Source organism: Balaenoptera physalus, assembly GCF_965194825.1.
Source record: "Balaenoptera physalus genome assembly, chromosome: 17".
NCBI lineage: Eukaryota > Metazoa > Chordata > Mammalia > Artiodactyla > Balaenopteridae > Balaenoptera > Balaenoptera physalus.
The window spans coordinates 69537128-69558070 of NC_138895.1; the positions used below are offsets into that span (position 1 = coordinate 69537128).

General features: G+C 51.3%; 1 protein-coding gene across 2 annotated transcripts in view; it reads left to right on the plus strand.

Annotated features, from left to right (window-relative positions):
* Window positions 1-1321: 1321 nt before the first annotated feature.
* FAM83A (family with sequence similarity 83 member A) overlaps window positions 1322-20943 on the plus strand; it is a gene marked incomplete at its 5' end in the record, with an annotated part of 34348 nt that continues 14726 nt past the window's right edge. Inside the window, 3 exons of one of the 2 annotated variants that reach the window (XM_082433214.1) lie at window positions 1322-1801; window positions 11734-11901; window positions 13521-13645. In XM_082433214.1, coding sequence (XP_082289340.1) covers window positions 1322-1801; window positions 11734-11901; window positions 13521-13645 — 773 coding nt within the window. The remainder of the gene's footprint in view (window positions 1802-11733; window positions 11902-13520; window positions 13646-20943) is intronic. The other variant, XM_082433215.1, reaches the window with a different exon arrangement.

Genomic DNA, 20943 nt, shown 5'->3' on the forward strand with positions numbered 1-20943 from the left:
AATGAAGAATAAGTAATCAGCAGATAACCAGATCTCTTCCCTAGCTTTTCTTTCAGCAATCTCACGAACAAACTGTGTGAACAAGATAGCGCCTAAAGAAGAATCACAAGAAGCCGACAAGCCTGCACACAGTGAGGGATGGCGACGACTCTGACCCCCGATCTCAGTGATTAACTGAGATTACTTCCCTTTTTCCCTTTACAAACTTCATGGCTGAGCAGAATTTTGGGAGGTGGTTTTTGGGGAACACTGGGTCCACCATTTCCCCACATTGCCAGCATTCTGATTAAAGGCAGCTTTCCTTTTCGCCAACTTTTGTCTCTCTCTGGAATATTGATTTTTGAGCGTCAAGCAGTCAGACCTGATTCAGTAACATCAGGACTCTAGGTTTTGCATTCCATTGACATGGAATTGACCATGCCCTGATCTGGAAAGAAAATGTGGCTTCTCCCTTAGCAGTTCATCTACTTCAAACACGCCTGCGGCCACCTGCCCACCAGCACCGAGACAGACTGATCCCATCGGTCCGTGGGCCCGGACACAGCCGAAGATTCTTCTCCAGATAGTATTCCAAGCAGCCGCCGCTTCCAACAGATCAGCGCTGGCCCCAGAAATGGAACCTCTCTGGGGGTTCTGTTCAAGCATGACCACTGCAAACACAATAAGGGAAGAGAGATGGGAGAGAAGGCTTTCCCAGAGAACGGGGAGGGCTGGGAACTTGGGGTGTTACCAAGAGAAAGAAGAAGTGCCTGGTGAACAGTTCTGCCTGGCGGGCATCCAGCTTCCCTCCTCACATGGGGACAGGATGGATGGTAGATCTCAGGGGCCCATCAGGGAAATTGTCTTTGAACCAACTGGCGTCTGAAATGAGGAGCACAGGAGGGGACCTGAGGCACAGCGGTGACGGTGCTGGGAGAGGCTGCTTGCTTTGTAAATGGGGCCTGAGGGTCTCGGGAGAATTGCACAACAAGCTGGAAAGCCGGCTCACCTTGGCTGCTGGGAGGAGAAGAAGTCTCCCAGGGCTGAGTGTGCCCAGGCGTGATAGAGCCAGCCCTGCTGGCCCGCAGGCAGGGCGGGCGTCGCTCAGAGATAAACCAACCCCTGGCAGTGGGTGATGATCTCTGTGAAGCACTGCTCAGGAGAGCAGGATTGCCTTGGAGCAGGTAATCCTGGATGCTGGCCGCACACCAGTGCTAGGAGTGGGTGCTTTCCAGAAGTGCTGTGAGCCCCGCTCCTCCTGGGTGGTGTGGCCCGCTTGCCCCTGACATCAGGAAGAGCTCAGGTGCCAGCTGCCCCCCACACGACTCAGGGACAGGGCAGCATGAGCCGGGCAAGGCACGTGGGCAAGCTCCAGAAACGCCTGGAAGATGTCAAGAGCCAGTGGGTCCGGCAAGCCAGGGCTGACTTCAGTGACAATGAGAGTGCCCGGCTGGCCACAGATGCCCTCTTGGATGGGGGTCCCGAGGCCTACTGGCGGGTGCTCAGCCAGGAAGGCGAGGTGGACTTCTTGTCCTCGGTGGAGGCCCAGTACATCCAGGCCCAGGCCAAGGAGCCCCCCTCTGCCCTGGAGCCCCCAGGAGGGGCCGAAGCAGCTTCCAAGGGACTCGACTCCTGCTCCCTGCCATCAAGTACCTACTTCCCTGTGGCCTCAGAGGGCAGCGAGCCGGCCTTGCTGCACGCCTGGGCCTCAGCCGAGAAGCCCTACCTGAAGGAAAAGTCCAGCGTCACCGTGTACTTCCAGACGGACAAGCACAACAACATCAGGGACCTCATCCGCCGCTGCATCACCCGGACCAGCCAGGTAGCGATGGCGGAGTCTGCGTCTCCTTGGCCACGGGGTGGAGGGACTGGTGGAGGAAAGGAGAGAGGTGTGTGTCCTGCTCTAAGGGATGGGGTCCAGGTGATTGGAGCTTAGGATGGAACCAGGGATGCTACTCTCTGCCTTGCCCTAGATCACTGACTTCCTGACCCCATTTGTCACAATCTGGGTCCCGGCCACCAACACCCACCTGACCCTCCTCTTCCATCTTGATCCCGACCACCTAGTCTCCAAGCTGCTGTAGACACTTTTTCTATACTTCAAATTTAACTTGGTCCCTTCGCTGCTTAGAGCCTTCAGTGGCTCCCAGTTGCCCCCAGTGGGACCAGCAGACTCCGTAGCATGGCTCACGACCTCTCCAGCTCCTCTTCCACCTCCTGCCACTCAATCCTGAGTGACCTGCAGATTCTCAAACACATCAGGTTCTGTCTTGAGGCCTCTGCACATGCTGTTCCTTCTGTCTGGAGCCCCCTCACCTTCCCTGCTTTTCCCTTAACACCTACTCCTTCTCAGGACCCAGCACTGAAGTCCCGTTCTCAGGAAGCCTTTCCTGAGTTCCCCAGGCTAGGCGAGGTGCCTCACTTCTGTGTTTCTGAATGAAGGGGCCACTCCACTGGGACACAAACTCATCCCGTTTCCTCTCAGACTCAGCTTAGACCTGTCTGCCCACAAATTCAGTGCAGCGCTTGAATCCAACCTGCGGTCAGGCAGAGGACAGAGGAGGCAGCAGAGAAGGTTTCTCCCTCCCCAGAGTGTTTACATTTTAATAAGTGACTTTAGAAGAAGAAAAATCCTTCAAGGCCAGAGCTTAGCTGGCAGAATTTCAGGCACCGGTCTGGCATTTGGTCGGGAGTTCTCCCAATGCTCCTGGAACTGCGGGCCCATAGGGGCTGCCTGCTCCCCCGGGGAATGGGGGAGGGACTCCAGATCATTCTACCCAGGTGCACAAAATGACCATTCAGCACAGGGGTATGGGTGCCCCTCCACCCTCCTGAAGCTGCAGGGGCAGGGGTGAGAGTGGACTCCAAGGAAAGGACTTTGTCATCTGTAAAGAGTCTCTCTCATCACTAAAATGATTTATTTTGTTACATTTAAAAGAGTTCAAAAAAGAACAAACTGATATTTAAGCTCATTTTCTGCTGAGATCCCACTCTCGTGACAGAATCCCCTCCCACGTCTAATAGTGTGTGTAATCTCATGGCTCCAGAAGAAGCCACCAGGAGTGGGGAAGCTGTGCTCAAACGGGGAGGGAGGGAGTGGAGCTCTGGAGAATAAAATAGAAGGTGACAAGGGGTGGAGTATTGGCTTTTCACGCTGCTGGGCTACTTCAGAGCAGCATTGCATGCTTCCCTGGCGAGGCAGCATCAGGAACTGACAGGTGGGCTCAGGCAGGCAGCCAGGAGCGCCCGCACTGCCTGGGGTGGGCTGCACAACGCAGGGCAGGTCCCTTGACCTCCCCAGGCCCCAGATCCCACACTGGACTAAGGGGCCCCTTCCAGCTCCCAGGGCTTGTTCCTAAGTGTGCTACCTCTGGTCTCTGTGCTGAAGTTCAGTGCTCTCCTGAGGGGTGGGACCAGTGGTGTTGGCGAAATTCTCAACCGCAGCTGCAGCTCAAAGGGTGAGTGAGACTCCCTGGAAAGAAGCCAGGTTGGGGCTTGTGAAACATCATCCCCTGGCTGAGTGCTTCCCCTTCCCCTACCCCACCTAGAGAGGCTTCCCTCTCTTCACCTCTGCGGCCTTGAGGCCTGCTGCTGTCCTTCGCTGTATCAACACAGTATGTTACAAATTTAGGACAACACTTAAAAATCAGAAGATTTCACCTGAAAGTAAGAATTTCCGGCTCCTCTTTGCAAGTCGGAAGACCTGGCTCTGTTGGCGCTGAGTTGAGGTCACCTCTTTGGGTGGGTCGCCTTTGCGGCAGTCCCCACCACTCCCTGTTGTCCCAGGCCGTGATGAACTTCACCCATTTTGTTACCTGTCAGACTCCTGCAGGCAGTTTGCAATACCACTCCCATACACAACACACACACACACACAACACCACACACACACACACACACACACACACACACACACACAGAGGGCTCAGGAGTGACCGGTGACCTGTTCCCACAGAGACGCCAGCGGGGGCTGGATCCCCAGCCACAGGCTGTAGATGGAAGTAGGCTGTGTCCACACAGAGGGAGGACAGGGGGTTTGTCTTCTCCCTCTCCTGTGGCTTCAGCCCCCTCGAGAAGAGAAGAGAGGGGAACGAACGGAGCCAGCCTGCTGGGTGTTCCCCGGAGCAGCTTCTGCTCCCTAGGGGGCAGGAGTTCTCCCTCTTTCCCTTCGTGCTCTCATTCCTTTACTCCACAAAGCTGAATTCACTGGTCAGGCCCTGAACCCAGGATGACAGAGCAGAACAAGAGGCCTCCCTCCCTCCAGCCACCTGCCCTTAGGGGAGAGGTGGGAAGAGAGGGGACACTGGTGGATGGCAGTGCTGGGCTTGAGCAATGCTTTGTGCCAGGGAGCAGAGGGGAGGGTGACTAAGGCAGGCTTCACAGAAGAGGTGGCCTCTGAGTTGAGTCTCAAAGGCTGAGTAAGAGTTTGCTGGGCAGAGAGGGGACGTAAAGGAATTCCAGGTCTAGGGTGTGTCAAATGCAGACGTCAAGAGGAGTGAGAGGTCTGGATGACCTAGAGGTAGGGAGACGTGGAAAGGACTGTCACGAAGGAAGAGGTTTTTACTCACAGTTTCCTAGAAGCAGGAGGCACCACACACCATGCAGGGCCACACCGGGAGCACCAGGGTCCATCAGGAGGCAGAAGGAGCCAGGGGAACACACAGGCACAAGCCTTTATTGTGGTTTTGCAGGAAAGGCAAGGCAGGGCCAGGTGAACAGTTTAGGATTAGCTAGTTTGAATAATTCTAGCAGGCTCTGGGCCACATATGGTCCCTGGTTGTCCCATAGCTGGCACTGGGGTGATTTAGGCTGGGCAGGGAAATACTGTCTGGATGCTGGAGGGTCAGGTAAAGGAGGCTTGGGACATGGCTCTGGATTGCTTGGTCAGCATATCACAGGCTGCACCAGTCGAGGTGCTGGTTATCTCTAGTAATCAGTTGGCGCTGGGATGTCAAAGTGTCATAAAATACAGAAAACAAAAAACATGAATTATCCATCCTCCAAGTGTGGTCCAGCATCCCTGAGAGTTCCAAAACCCTTCCAATGGGTCTGGGAGGTCCTGCCCTTTCTAACCACTTATCTGTGTGAGGCCGGACTATCTTTATATATCTCCTTCCCAACAACACATCACAACAGATTGCTACAGAAGCCGATGTGAGAACCAGCTGTCTCCTGCTAAGCCAGGCACCACAGAGAGTTGCAAAACTGTAAAATAATGCCATTCTGCTCACTCCATTTTGCTGTTGTTTTGGAAAGTATAGTTATTTTTGCTTTAAAATTGTTATTTATGTTAACATGTAATGGGCTTAATATTGTTTTAAGTAAGGAATATTAGTTATTTTAAAATAACTAATAAACATTAAGAATTTTCTCAGTTTGTTTCTAATTTGACAAGTGTCAGTAGTTACAATCCACATAAACCAAAGCTCTTTGGAATCCTCAGTAATTTTTAAGAGTGTAAAGGGGTCCCAAGACCGAAAAGTTGGAGAACTTGAGCAGGCAAGCCCCCTGTTGCTGCTCGATCCCCTCTCCCTCTCCCTTTCACTGCAGAGAGAAAAATCTATTCAGTTCTCTGGGGAGGTGGGGGGAGAGTGGGGGGAGCATGCAGAGGACCAAGGGGGCAGCTGTGAGAAGGTCCCAAAGAAGCTCCCCCCACCCCTAGGTGTCAAGGACCACCTTTTCAGGCTGAGCCCCTGCCCTGGGAGCGGCTGAACAAGGGACAAGGGTGGAGGGACGGGACACAGCAAGAAATCTGAGCAGGAACTGCACAATCCTGCCCCCACCCCTACTGCGCCCCCAGGGAGCTGATGAGCAGGTCTGCCCCATGCCTGACAACTGGGATTCCAGGGCCTCGAACACCACCAGGGTCCCCAGGGCGAGGTTTCCGGTTGTTCCCCCGACAAGGGCCGCCGAGGGACGGGCAGACCTGGGAGAGACGGGTCCAGCCTGCCAGGCCCGTGGGGTCTCCGGGCAACGGAGTGCCTATACCCAGCCCAGGTCCCATCTAGGTCCCGCCAGAGTGGGGTGGGACAGCCCACAAGGGCCAGCAGAGGTGCTCCCTGCCCCCCCGGCATCCTCCTGGGATCTGTGATTGGCCTGTCTCCCTTCCCACGGGAGTTCTCTAGAGTAGGTCCCTCTCCCCCTCTGGGAGCCGGGGCTCAGCGCTGGCATATTGTCACTGCTCCAGATTGGCAGTGAGGGAGGGGACCACCGGCACACCCAGAGGCGACACAAGCAGGTGGGAGCATGTGGTTGCAGGGGGATGGTCCTCTCACTGCAGCCTTTTTAAGGGCTGTTGGCTCCCCCGCACTGTGGTCAGCAGATAGATGATGGGGGGGGGCGTCCAACTGGGCCCCCTTCCCTTCTTCTGTACACACTCTCTTTGAGTTCTTCTCTGGGGTCCCCCAACCCTCCCAGGGCTTGACTCTCCCTCCTTGGCCCATCCTAACCCACAAGCAGAGGAGGGACAGGCTGTATCTGATGTAAACAGAGATCAGAGTCCTTCTCTTAGGCCTGCAGCAGACTGGCTGGGAGCATGGCTCTGGGTTGGGGTCTGGGGCATCTCCTCGCATTCCAGCTTTTGTAAAGTTACTTAACATCTCTGCACTCCTGGCTCTTCACCCGGGAAGCCAGGGTAATGGTGTTGTGAAGGTTACAAGGGACGAACATACGGCTGAGAGTAGGTGCTCGAGAAAGAGTTGCTGCTGTTATTACTCATCCAGCAAAAGCCAGCTCAAAAAGGGGGCATCAGCACACAGGAGAGAAAGAGGGAAGAGGAGCAATCGAAGCACAGAGTGGGCCACGGGGTGCTAAGTGCCTCCAACACCTGGCCCCAGCATGCTTGGTGGTCCCACCAGCACCCAAATCCTCTTTCCCCTCCTGCCCCCTGCCGTTCCCAAAGCAGCAGGATTTCCAGCCCATGAGGAACTCACGTCTGCCAGGCAGGTAGTGAGGGATTCTCAGCCAGGATTTGAGGTCCCCGCAGGATGACCCCTGTCTGTGGGTATCACCCTAGCGGACCAGCAGCCCCCTGGCTGGGCCCCGCCATCTCACTGAAACTCCAGATTCCCAGAGCCCACCGGCCAGGCAGCGCTCCCAGGCCAACTTCCTTCCTTAGCACGGGAAGTATCTCCTTCCCGTTCTCAGCCAACCCCACACCTCTGGGGTGGGCCATCTGATTGGCCCTAACAGGAACCCTACTCTGTTTCTTTCTTATGCCCATAGTGGTGTGGGCACTGATTTTAACCCTCTCCCATAACCTGAATTAAAACAACATTGTGTTGTCATTCTCTCATGGTGTTATTCTAACAGTATCCACACTTGCTCAAGAATAATGCATATAAAAATCACAATCATATTTTAACTACGCACTTTACTTTTGCATATGCTTCCATTTATATTACCTGGGCTTACGGTTAGACCCAACTTACATGACAGCTAATGCTCTTCTATCGTGCAATGTTTTATAGGTAAAGAAACTGAGGCCCAGAGATGGTAAGTGAGTTGTCCGAAGGCACTCAGCTAGCCTCCACTAGCACCACAGCTGGAGCTAAAGTTCCCTATCTCCCAGTAGATCGTTCTTCCCCTGGATTATGTGCTACTGCTCTGTATTAGTTTCCTAGGGCTGCTGTAACAAATTATCACACATTTCGTGGCTCAAAACAACAGATAAGGGCTTCCCTCATGGCACAGTGGTTAAGAATCCGCCTGCCAATGCAGGGAACACGGGTTCAAGCCCTGGTCCGGGAAGATCCCACATGTCGTGGAGCAACGAAGCCCGTGCGCCACAACTACTGAGCCTGTGCTCTAGAGCCCGCGAGCCACAACTACTGAGCCCACGTGCCACCACTACCGAAGCCTGCGTGCCTAGAGCCCGTGCTCTGCAACAAGAGAATCCACCGCAATAAGCATGCGCACCGCAATGAAGAGTAGCCCCCGCTCACCACAACTAGAGAAAGCCTGCACACAGCAACGAAGACCCAACCAACGCAGCCAAAAATAAAATGAAATAAATTTATCAAAAAAAAAAACCCCAAAAAACCTTAAAAAAAAAACCAAAACAAAACACAGATAAGTATTCTTTCACAGTTCTGGAGGCCAGAAGTCCAAAATCAAGGTGTCAGCTGGGCCATACTCCCTCGAAAAACTCGAGGGGAGGATCCTTTCCTCCTCTCCCAGCTGCTGGTGGCTCAGGCGAGTCTTGGCTTGTGGCTACAGAAGTCCAGTCTCTGCCTCCGTCCTTATATGGCCTTATCCTCTTCTCCCTGTCTCTCCTCTGAGTGTCTTTTATAAGAACACTTGTCATTAGATCTAGGGTTCACCAGAAAGCCCAGGATGATCTCATCTTGAGAATCTTAATTACATCTGCAAAGACCTTTTTTCCAAATGAGGTCACATCCACGGTTCTGGTGGTTAGGATGCGGACACACCTTTTGGGACCTGATTGATCAACACACTACACCCTGTGAGGTAGGACGCCCACGTAGGGGATGGAAGAAGTTATTGGCCTTGAATCGATCCAGCTGGGAGGCAATCCCAAAAGGAGGCAAACAAGATAAACCTAGATATCATGAGCCTGTCCTTCCAAGCATCGCTTAAATCAGGACACTGGGTTTTTTGCAAACCTCTCCCCTTCTCTGTCAATCGGTCACCTGCTTACCAGCCCTGTCTCTGACAACAAAGACTCACTGGAACACAACTGGGAGGATTTACTGACCTCCTGGGGAGAGAGAATTGTCTCTTTTGCCAATACGTTGGATGAGGAGGCATTTATCTTTCAGGAGAGAGGACCTTATTGGTGCCATAAGCTTAAATGTGCACATACACTTAATTGTGTTAACGGGGCCATGGTTCTAAAGGATCATGGGCCTCACTATTAGAACATCTCTAGTGACCTCTAGCCCAGGGTGAGCAATTTCTTCGCAGTTCCCTCCCCTGTCCAGACACCCACATCAACTGAGCAGAAAGTCAGCGCCGAGTGGGTACCAGCCATCTCCTTCACCTGTCTCCATGACACTATTCTTGCCCTTGCTACTTCTCAGATGTTGATGGTCAAAAAAATTTATTGTAATTAGTAGAAAAGTGGTTGAACATTATTATTACAGGTAATGTTGAAGAAAAGATCGCCATAGTCCCCCATCCAAATATGACTGTTAGTTTTGGCTTTGCACTCATCTATCTGTACACCACCTTCCCTTGCTGGCAATCATAATGGACATGCTATCATTTTGTGCTGTGGTTTTGGGTTTTTTTTCCACTTAATTCATTAATTGTTAATGCACATTTGGTGAGCATATATTAAACAGCAAGTTTTACTTTAACATTTCACCATGCTTTATAGTTTTTTTTTTAAATAAATTTATTTATTTTTGGCTGCATTGGGTCTTCATTGCTGCGCATGGGCTTTCTCTAGTTGTGGCAAGTGGGGGTTACTCTTCATTGCGGTGTGCAGGCTTCTCATTGCAGTGGCTTCTCTTGTTGCGGAGCATGGGCTCTAGGTGTGTGGGCTTCAGCAGTTGTGGCGCACGGGCTTCAGTAGTTGTGCCACGCGGGCTCAGTAGTTATGGTGCCCGGGCTTAGTTGCTCCGCGGCATGTGGGATCTTCCTGGACCAGGGCTCGAACCCATGTCCCCTGCATTGGCAGGTAGATTCTTAACCACTGCACTACCAGGGAAGTCCTATAGTTTCTATGTAATCATTATAATGATCATTTTTACTGGCTGCCTAATAATCCACTTCTCAACACACCACAATGTAGGTACTAGGAAGGACTTTTGATTGAGTGACAAAAAGTTCTAGTTCTGTTCCATTCCACTGTGTGGGAGCCTTTCCCACAGCACCAAGCAATTCTTGGACATCAGCTGGGTGTCCTACAACTCAATTCACGCCAATCGCAAGCCGAGATTGTCACCTGTGCTTCTGACCAACTAGCTACGGATTCGAGATTCCAACAACCCCCTCCTTGGGTTTGATCAATTTGCTAGAGTGGCTGAGAGCAGTCAGAGAAACGTTTTCCTTAATAGAGTACCGGTTTATTATAAAAGGATATAACTCAGGAACAGCCGGATGGAAGAGATGCATAGTGCATCTCTCTGAGTGCACCAATCTCCCTAAACCCTCACGTGTCCAACAACGAGATGCTTTCTGAACCCCCTCCTTTTGGGTGTTTATGGAGCTTCATTACATTGGTGTGATTGATCAAATCATTGGCCATTGGTGACTGATTAACCTCCAGCTCCTTCCTTCTCCACCAGAGGCTGTGGGGTTAGACTAAGAGTTCCAACCCTCTGATCACAAGGTCGGTTCTCCTGGCAAAGAGCTCCTGCATCCTTAAGTGCCAATGCCCTTAGGCCTGAAAGTCGCCTCATTAACATAACAAAAGACCCCTTTATTGCTCTCAGCTCTCATCACCTTGGAAATTCCAAGGGTATTAGGAGCTCTGTGTCAGAAACTGATATGAAGACCAAATATACATTTCTTATTATAAGTCACAACATCACAGAAAGTAACCCCAAAAAGCTTAAGAAGAGGACCATACATTGACATCCTCAGTGGACAAGTCAAGCATAGGATTGGCTTTGGGGGTAACTGAAACCAGATGTTGAAAGGACGCTGCTGGGCATCTGTCTCCACCTCTTAGCCCTGGTTTCTCCAGATCCGGCTTTGCTTTCAGGCAGGCTGTCCCCACATGGGGCAAGATGGCTGCCAGCAGCTGTAGTTTATAATCCACTAGCTAAGCCATCCCAGTAGAAGGAATGCCTCATTTCCCCAGGAGTCCCAGCAATAGTCCTGGGCTGACTCCCATGAGGAAAACATGTCATGTGACCACCTTTGGGCCAATCCCTGTGGCCAGTGGCCTGGCTTCAGTGTGCCTCCCCCGCACCCAATCCAGAGCACGGCAGTAACTCCACCCAAAGCACATGGATGGTGGAGCAGAGGTAATTCCTTAAAGTGAGCTTGGGGGAGTTCCCTGGCGGTCCAGTGGTTAGGACTGGGCGCTTCCACTGCAGGGGCCCGGGGTCCATCCCTGGCTGGGGAACTATGATCCCACAAGTCGCACGGTGTGGCCAAAAATAAAATAAAGTGAGCCTGGGGTGCTGCTGGCAGGAGGAGGAGGAACGGGTGTCTGGCAGGCAGGAACACATACGTCCCTCCCCGTTGTTGGGTATCTAGGGCCCCCCACCCCCCAAGTTTCTGCTGTGATGGAGGATGCAGTACCTGCTGGCTGAGCCGGACTCCCTTCTCCATCCCACTGGGGCAGCTCAGTCTAGTCTAGTTTATATCCCCTGGGGTCTCCACAGGGATTTTGTTTGAGGCGAGGATTCCACGGCTTAAAAACATTTGAAAGCCAGTGGCCCTAGAGTGCCTTAAAGCTCCAAATGGCTGAGAGCCTGTGACTTTAAATCTGTCCCTCTCCTGTGACCCTGCCAGGCCACCTTCCCTTGGCCTCATCTTCCCCCTCTGCCTCCTCTTTTTGCTTATCTCCCCTTTCTCCTCCGCACTCTCCACTCCAGCAGTGGGTGGAGAGGCCAGAGGATCTGGGGTGGGGCTGGAGAGGTGGCCTCAGGACAGAGGCAGGGCCGCACTGCAGCTCTGCGCCCCTCCTTGAGTCCTGCCCTGTCACACCCTCCCCCCTCCAGCTTAGCAGCAAAGGGAACAGCTCTTCCAGGCCGGCTGGGACTGAGGGAGTTTGGCTGAAAGAAGTCAGCACCCGGCCCTGACTCTCTGGTGTCCGACCCCTCTGCCCTGGCCCAGGTCCTGGCCATCCTGATGGATGCGTTCACGGACGTGGAGATCTTCTGTGACATCCTAGAGGCGGCCAACAAGCGCGGAGTGTCCGTCTGTGTGCTCCTGGACCAGGGAGGCGTGAAGCTCTTCCAGGAGATGTGTGACAAAGCCCAGGTCTCTGACAGTCACCTCAAGGTAGGGTCCCGTAACAGTGTAAAAGGTATTTTGTGTTAGGATAGAATAGGCTACGCTGTGGTAACGCATGCCCCCATCTCAATGGCTTAACATAATACACGTTTCTTTCTTGCTCAAAGTCCACTTCAGACGGCCCTCCCTCATCTTGTAGCTGCACCATAAGGAATACACGGCCCCCGAGACATAGTGACGGGGAGGGAGAGGGAGGGAGGATTCCGAGGGATGTCTTTAGGACCTGGCCTGGAAGAGATTTCCATCATTCCCGCTCATAGCCCTTTGAGCTCACACAGATCCACTGGGGGCTGGGAAGGATAAGGGGGCCCGACCTCTGCCTTTTCTCCTCTCAGCTGAGGAGACCCAGTGGCTGCACTTCCGGGGCAGGGAGACATCCAGGACCTGTGTGATGCATCTTTAGGACTCCATGGCTCCAACAGGATGCTGATCCTCTTGGACTTAACCAAACTCCTCACTTCCTTCTTCCGGCAAGGAGAAGGGAAACCCAGAGATGAGGGTTCATTTAGTCACGGCAAATTTGGGGCAGCTAATTCAAGCTCTAACGTGAAACCGCCCACAGCTTTCACAAACAGACCCAGCTGAACAGCTGACAGGTGGTTTCCTTGGTGACTGCCCCCCAGCTCAGGCAGGTCAGCCTCAGGAGACCCCAGCCTCCTCGCCTTCCTCCTTCCCTTCCCCTCCACCCTGACCGGGATGCAGCTGAGTTCAGGCACCTCCGGTCGCCACAGGCCTCAGGTCCCCCGACTGCTGGGTCCGCTTGACGTAACGTGGATCACACGGCCTCAGCATGAGGCCATCGAAACAGGTCCAGAGAGTCAGTGCAGGCCTTGTCCTCGTGGCCCACACCCACTGCACCAAGGGACAGGACGTGGCCCTGTTCCCACCACCCCTGGAGCTTGTGGAGAGGCTGGAAGGAGTGGTTAGAGGCGCTGGGCATCCCCTTCCCAGAGCCCGCCCAGCTACCAGTGGGCATTCTCGGCACCAGGAGCGTCCTGCCGGCCTCTGACATCCCCCTGCCTCACCTGCCCTTTCATTTCTTCAGCTTCCAGGGGTGCTGGCTTGAGGGCTAGAGCAGCGGGTGCTGCTGGGGAGGAAAGGGACAAACAGGGCCACAATTTGGGTTGTGGCCACACCTTTTCTTAGAGCAATCTAGGGTCCATTGAGGTCTCCACAAAGCCCCCCCCCCCCCGATTGCACTGGGCCTTTCCTCTGACCAGCCTGGAGTCAGGGACTCATGTCACTAAAGCCACTTACAGGGCGAGGCTGGGCTTGCCAGACCTCTGTGGGCCATGGGAACCTGGACGGAGGGCTCTGTGGACACCAGGCCCTCATCTTCCTTCTATTTTCTGCTTTGTTTGTATTCTACCATCTCCCCTTTCTTTTCTTTTCTTCTTCTTCGTTTTTCTCCCATTACTCAAATAATGTCAGAACATTGAAGAAAATTTAGAAAATTCAGCCAAGGAAAACATAACAATGGCCCACAATCTCACCAACTAGCAATAACCCGTTTACTCTTGGCGAGCATCCTTCCAGAAGTTTTCTTAGGCAAGTGCGTATTTCTGGATACGCAATTAGCGAGGACACCTTGACTTCCCTTGCAACAGAACGTTTCTGTCCGGAGCGTGGAAGGAGAGGTGTACTGCGCCAAATCAGGCAGGAAGTTCGCCGGCCAAATCCAGGACAAGTTCATCATCTCGGACTGGAGATACGTCCTGTGCGGATCGTACAGGTGAGCACTGCGCTTCATCTTCTGTCGGGGCTTTGCGGAGGCCAAGGCCCACACGCCCACCAGCAACCCCCCGGGGCAGCTGGGGACTCATCATATACACGAGGCTGGAGGCAGGACCAGCCTGGGCGAAAGGGGAAAATCTGGGCCCTTCCTGGGGGCACTTCGGGGTAGGGAGACACTTCCAAGTGCCTTGGTTTCCCTTTGCATGGCAATAGGACGTAAAATCCTGTTTCCCTCCTCAGCTCTCTCAGGTGTGATTCTAAAGCCATGTGATTTGTTTGGTTGTGTATGGGGGCCCCATTTTATTTTTAAAATGTTTGGTTATTTTAATATAGCGAATGTATTGAGATGTAATTCACATGTCAGATACTTCACCCATTTAAAGTGTGCAATTCTTTTTAGCATCACTTTTCTCATCCGTAAAATGGGGATAACAATACTTCCCCTTGCTGACTATTGTTAAGACTCAATGAGATAAAATTTGCAAAGCATGGCGTAGCTCCCAGCACACAGTAGGTGCTCAATAAGTGGTTGCTATCAGCCAGCCAAAGCCCCAAGGGAAGGGACATGGAATAGGCAAGACTTGAAAGGGTGTGGGCTGAGAAGATGTTGGTCGTGAAGGGCTGCCCAGCAGAGCAGGCCTGGGCGACACCACATTGGCTGGGGGAGAGGGTGTGTGGGCCCTGAGAAGACTGGAGAGCACCGAGACAGCCCTCCTCTCACTTCAGAATTGCCAGGGCTTGCTGAGCTGTCACCATGTCCTAGATAAGATTACAAGCGTCACCCTCTGTGGCCCCTGACCACCAGCTTCCTGGCCCCTCCTCCACTTCCCTGTCAGAAGTGTCTCCAAATTTAATGGGACCTCAGGCTGGTGCTAGGGACCAGAAGTGGCAGCAGCCCAGCCTAGAAGCCAGATGAGCTAAGTTCAGTTCCCAGCTCTGCAGCTTCCTGGCTGGGTGACCTCGGGCAAGTCACTGCACCTCTCTGTTCCTTCATTCACTCACCAGCTATGTAGAGACCTAGCAGATACAGACCAGGCCTGCTGCAGGCGTGGAACAGGATGGGGCTCCCTCCTGCAGCTCCGCTCAAACTAGGCGGGTAACCGATAACAAACCCAGGGGAGGGAAGGGGGCCTGGGACGGCGCCAGGGTGCCCCTCTCTGGCTCCGCATCTCCACCTCTTCCTGAGCCTGTTCTCCTCAGCTGTGCGAAGGGCCTGTGGCGTCGACCTCACAGGTTGCAGTAAAGGAAGCTGGGAGGCACTGTCCCTCTGCGAGGGAAAGAGCTGAGGTTTTACAACTAGTGTGCAGGGAAGGGGCTCAGGGACGAGGCAGCCCGGAGGGGACACCTTCAGTGTCCGGGGGTCACTGAGCCCACGTCTGTTTCCACCCACAGCCTCTCTCCTCATCCTCTGCTCCATCCGGGGCACCTGTGGAAAACGGAGCCCCCCTGCTTCTGATTCTCAGGCCCTGTCTCCAGCCCTCGGTTGTTTGTAAGAGGCTGAGGTGGGGCTGAGCTCCCCTCCCCAAGTGGCCAAAGCCACCTTATCAGCCTTTGGTTCTTTCCCTCGAGAGGGACAAAGGCCTCTGGGCAGCAAGCAAATAAAGCTCAGGGCGGGAGCTCAGCCTAAAACCCTACATCACGCCTCCGACCTTGACCTCTGACCTTGACCAAGCACCACTAGACCGAGTTCACCACCTGGAGGCGAAGGGTGAGGTCTGTGCCTGGGCAGTTGCCCCAGACCCCAGGAGCCAAGCCTGGAGGGAGGGGGTCCACCAAAGCAGAGGAATTCTCGCACTCTTTTTTATTAGGTGAAATTCACGTAACACATATTAACCATTTAAAATGTAAAATTCAGAGGCATGTAGTACATTTACAGTGTGTGCAACCATCACCACTATCTAGTTCCAAAACACTTTCATTGCCCCCCAAAGAAACCCCGCACCCATTGTACGGGGAGGAAAAACTTTTTTTTCGGCTACACAGCTTGTGGGACCTTCGTTCCCTAACCAGGGATCGAAACTGTGCTCCCTGCAGTGGAAGCGCAGTGGTCCCGTGCCACCACTGCACCACCAGGGAAGTCCCAGGAAACACTTTTTTCTAATACCTTTCTCGGTTCTCTGGCTGGGGCCCTGTAAAATGGACTGGTGAGAGACAGATTAACAGGAGAAAAGCTAACAAATCTATTTAATACAAGTTTTACGTGACACAGGAACCTTCAAAAGGAAATGAAGACCCAAAGAAATGGTTAAACCTGAGTGTTTTTATATGAGGTTGGATGAAGAATGGACAGTCATGGAAAAACGTGATAGGACGAAAGGGAAGAGCTAAGGGTAGTTACTGGGGGAAACAGAGCAAGGCCGGTCCATTCGGATCCCTCTGAGTCCCCCTGCCCTTGGAGATAAGGATGCTCCTTTCCTCTGGGTACAGGGAGGGCATCTCTCACATGAGGGCCTTGTGACTGGCTTCAGGGAGAAGGGGGAGGTCAGAGAGTCCTTCCTGAACCTGCTTCTCAAATTCCTTCAGCTCAAAGTAACATCTTCTGTCAGAGCGGCATACATAGACGTGGGGGTGGCGTATCCACAGCCCCTCCACCACTAAGCGGTCACTTCCCCTTCCCCATCTTTGAGCAACCAGTTGTGCGACTGGCAAGTGGCTTATTTAGCCATTAAAAAGATTTCCATACATTTGAAAAGGACAGAGAAAGAAATTCTGAAAGAAGATGAAGAGGGGGAAGCCTCTTCTCTTATTTTCAATAAGGAGAATTAAGCCTCTCAGTTTTCATTTGTATTTGCCCTTTGAGCTCATCATGCAGGGGTGGCCTTGTCCTTGGAAGGGGCAGAAGGAAGCATAACCACCTTGCTGAGCTTTGTGCCAGGCCCTGGGCCAGGTGCGATCAGACCTTTAGTAAGGATTTAATCTTTGTGACTTTTCTTTTCTTTTTTTTTTTTTTGCCTTGCTGCATGGCATGTGGGATCTTAGCTCCCCAACCAGGGATCAAACCCATGCCCCTTGCAATGGAAGTGCAGAGTCTGAACCACTGGACCGCCAGGGAAGTCCCTTAATCCTCGTGACATTCTGAGGAAGGCATTATTCTTCTGACAGATGGGAACTGAGGCACAGAGAGGGTAGGTGATTGGGTCAGGGTCACCAGCTTCCTTGACTAGGATCTCCAGCTCTCTAGCACCTGCTGAGGCCAGGCTGGGCTTGATATGGGAGGTACCAGGAGGAGGGTGGCCATGGGCTTGAAGACATACTGGGCCATTCCTGCGAACTGTGGAGAATCCAGCTTCTGGAGAGAGGGCAGGACAACTATAATGTTTTTGCTCTCAACATTCAAAGGTGATCTGTTTGCCAGCCTTTCAGAGGATCCTTTTCCCTGGGACCCTTAGAGCTGTTTCCAATAAAAACAAAAAATCAATCAGAAAAGCCTTCACCCCATCCTTTCAGTACACCTGTCTCTGGGCTTCAGATATTTGGGCCCTTCCCTCTGGTTGCACACAGTTCTCCCAAACTGAAGGGCTCTGTCCGCTTCTCTGGCTGAGCCGCGGGGGTGGGAGTGGGGAGGGTGTGCATTTCAACATTTCAGCTCTTGTTGAGGGTCTTACCCAGCACAGGTGCTGTGCCACATGCTGGGGACACAGAACTCCTCTCTCTCGTCAAGAAATGTAGATGAATGACCACAGGGTGTGGTAGGGTGTGTGCTCTAAGATCAGCATGAGCTAAGAAAGTGCTCTGGGGTCAGCCAGGAGGGAACTCCCACTTCTGCTGGCAGGTCCAGGAGGTTGGATTGAGGCTTGGAGGATGAAGATTGGGGCGGGGGCGGGATGCGAAATCAGGCAGCTGGAACAGCATGAGTAACAGCATGGTATCAGCATGGCCTTCCAACCGGCTCCTGAGTCCACTCCTGCCCTGACCCCTGCTGCCACCCTGGGCTTTACCAGGAACAGAAAGATTTTTAAACACAAACAAGATTAAATCACTTCCATCCTTAAAATCCTTCAATGCATGTCATTGCTCCTAGGGAAAAAAAAAAAAAAAATCCACCTTCTTACCACGGCCTCTGTCTTAGCAGGATTCTTCTTCCCCTCCTCTGTGCTGCAGCCGCACTGGCGTCCTCCCAGGTCTTTCATGCCTCAGGGTCTTTACACTCGCTGCTGTTTATTCCCTTTGCCGGACAGCTCAATCCTGTTGTCTTTATCCTGCTAACTCATCTTGCCGAAGGCAGCTTCCAGATCATTCCCTAGAGACCTTTTCTGTGAACTTGTTTAGCCAAGATTTAAGAAAGATGATGTCCGGGCCTGAGCTGGGTCTCTTTTCTTTTCTATTGCTTCCTGGCAGGAAGTACAGTTAATACAGTGCCGGTATGTTTATACATGACCATAAATATTTGTTGAATGAATGGATGTTCATGTTAGGTCCTGGCCATCCAGTACGGCTAGAGGAATACAATTTTTGAAACTGTGCATCACTGTCTATGAAATTGATTTAGTGGATGATCCCCAGAATTCTTCAAAAATGAACTAGGGTAGAACAAAAATAATCAGAGCACACTGAGGTAAAGGACGTTCTGGAGATTGTTGTGAGGTTATGTATCTGTGTATGTGAGTAGGTTACAGTGTATCAATAAAATGTATTTCTCCAAGAACAGCCAAGATGAGTCTGAAGAAGAACAGGCAGGGCGGACTTGTCCTTCCAGATGGAGCTGTAGTAACCAAGACAATGTGGCATTGGGTGAAGGACACACACAAAGTGACAAATGGAACAGAAGAGAAAGCCCAGACACAGACTCCCACATGACAGGGCATGTCAGAGCAGTGGGGAAAGGTGAAACCAGAAAAAAAAATTCTCCATGTGAAAAGTTGGATTCTACTTCACACATACACACGCACACATGCGTGCACACACACAAAATCACCTCCTAATAGATTAAAAGAACTTAAATGTCAAAAACAAATTTTAAGACTCCTAGTAGAAAATAGAGACGAATGTCTTTTTAGACCTTAGGATGAGGATTAGGTGTCTTAACATAGACACCCCTCTGTGTTAAACAGAACACAAAAAAGCATTAACTATAAATGATTGCTAAATCTGACTGTATTACACTTAAGAACTCTGGTTCCCTCAAAGACAGCTCAAAGAATGTGAAAAGTCAGATTACAAACTGGGAGCAGGTTTTCATGATGCCCTGACAAGATTAGTGTCAAGAATCACAATGAACTCCCACAAACCACAAAAGGAACAGCACAATGGAAGTGTGGGCGAGGGGGGCGAGGTGAGAGCAGGTGTTTCACCGGGGAGGAAACACACGAAAAGATGTTCAGCATCCTCAGTGATCAGGAAAATGCAAATCAAGGCTAGAATGAGTTACCATTTTATACCTATTCAGTTAAAAAAAAAAAAAAAAAATTGGGTTGGCCAAAAAGTTCATTTAGGTTTTTCCATAGCATCTTACAGAAAAACCTGAACAAACTTTTTGGCCAGCCAGTAAGAAGCCTGACAATACAAATAGTGCATTTACAAATTTCTACACTGCTGATGGGATTGCAAATCGGTACAGTGACTTTGGAAAGAGTTTGGCATTTTCTCTAAAGCTGAACATTCACCTAGCTTTATCCAGCAATTCCACTCCTAGGTGTATTTCCAAGAGAAACGGGTCCACAAGACAGTAGAAGACAGGTATAAGAGTGTTCACTGCAGCACTGGTCACAACAGAAAAACCATGGAAACAACCCAAATGCCTATCAATGAGAGAATGCATGAATACACCATGATATAGCCCCCAGTGGAATATCATACAACAGTCAAAGACAAGTGAAGTACAGCAACAAGATAACATGGATAAACTGCAATATTTAAGTGAAAAAAAAATCCCCAAAGATTAATCCCCAAAGATATATGTTAAAAACAACTAAAATAGAAATATTTACAGTTGTTCCTCCGCATCTGTGGGGGATTGGTTCTAGCATCCCCACAGATACCAAAATGTGAGGATGCTCAAGTGCCTTATACAAAATGGTGTAGTATTTGCATATAGCTTACCCATATCCTCCTGAATACTTTAAATCATCTCTAGATTACTTATAATACCTAATACAATGTAAATACTATGTAAATAGTTGCCAATGGGGCAAATTCAAGTCTTGCCTTTTGAAACTTTCTGGAAAAATTTTTTCTGAATATTTTCCATCTGTGGCTGAATCGTCGGATGCAGAACTCGAGTATACGGAGGGCTGATGGTACTTTCAAGAATACAGAAAACTTTTTTTTACTATAGAAAGAGGAAAGTATGGGAACCATGACACAGGATTCTGGGTGATGATTTCCTCTATTTTGGGGAAACTGAATGGGTTCCTAGGAGGGACCGTGTGCTTAGATGCTGGTTATTGTCAAAATGCTAGCTTTTTATTTTAGGTGATGGGTTCATAGGTGCTTATTAGATTATTTAAAATAACTAAGTAAAGGGATTTCCCTGGCGGTCCAGTGGTTAGGACTCTGCACTTTCACTGCCAAGAGCCCGGGTTCAATCCCTGGTCAGGGAACTAAGATCCCACAAGCCGCTTGGCGTGGCCAAAAAATAAAATAAAGCTGCATAAATGTAAATGGGTCATTAACAGATCAATGATGAGAGTGGGTCTTGAGCCAAAAATTATGATTAAATCAATTCTCTGTACTTAAGGGCCAAAAAAGCAATAAAAATAAAATGTAATTCTTACCATGGGTGGTGATAAAAGAAAGTGTAAAAGCTAGAGCACAGGATGAATGGACATGTGGGGTGTAAAGGAGGGACACCCCTGAGCAGTGAGCAGGGTGAGGGGGGTGGCACTCAGGTGGTGCAGGGATACACAAGGGACACAGGGGCACAGAGGGTGCATGGAGGCCTGAAAAGCTGCCCGGGCACCTTTGGACCTGCCTTTTTTTTTTTGGTGGGGGGGGGATGTGGCAGGAAGGATCTTAGTTCCCTGACCAAGGATCGAACCCGTGACCCCTGGAGTGGAAGTGCGGAGCGTCTCAACCACTGGACCGCCAGAGAAGTCCCCTAGACCTGCTTTGTTAAGAAAGCATGCAGTTGCTTGTTCTAATCTAGCCTGATTCCAAAGAACACAGGGCGACTGATTTCTTCATGTAGCCAAGAGTCCGGCTGTCCCAGAGTTTGCTGCCTTCCCCGTCACCTGGTTGGCCAGAGGCACGGCATGAGCTGCTCACCTCTCTGGGGTGCGTGGGTGGCTCCTGGGCAGGAGGTGAGGTTTAAACAAAGCCTCGCTGTTTTTCCCAGGATCGCTCCAGCCTTGCGTGGGC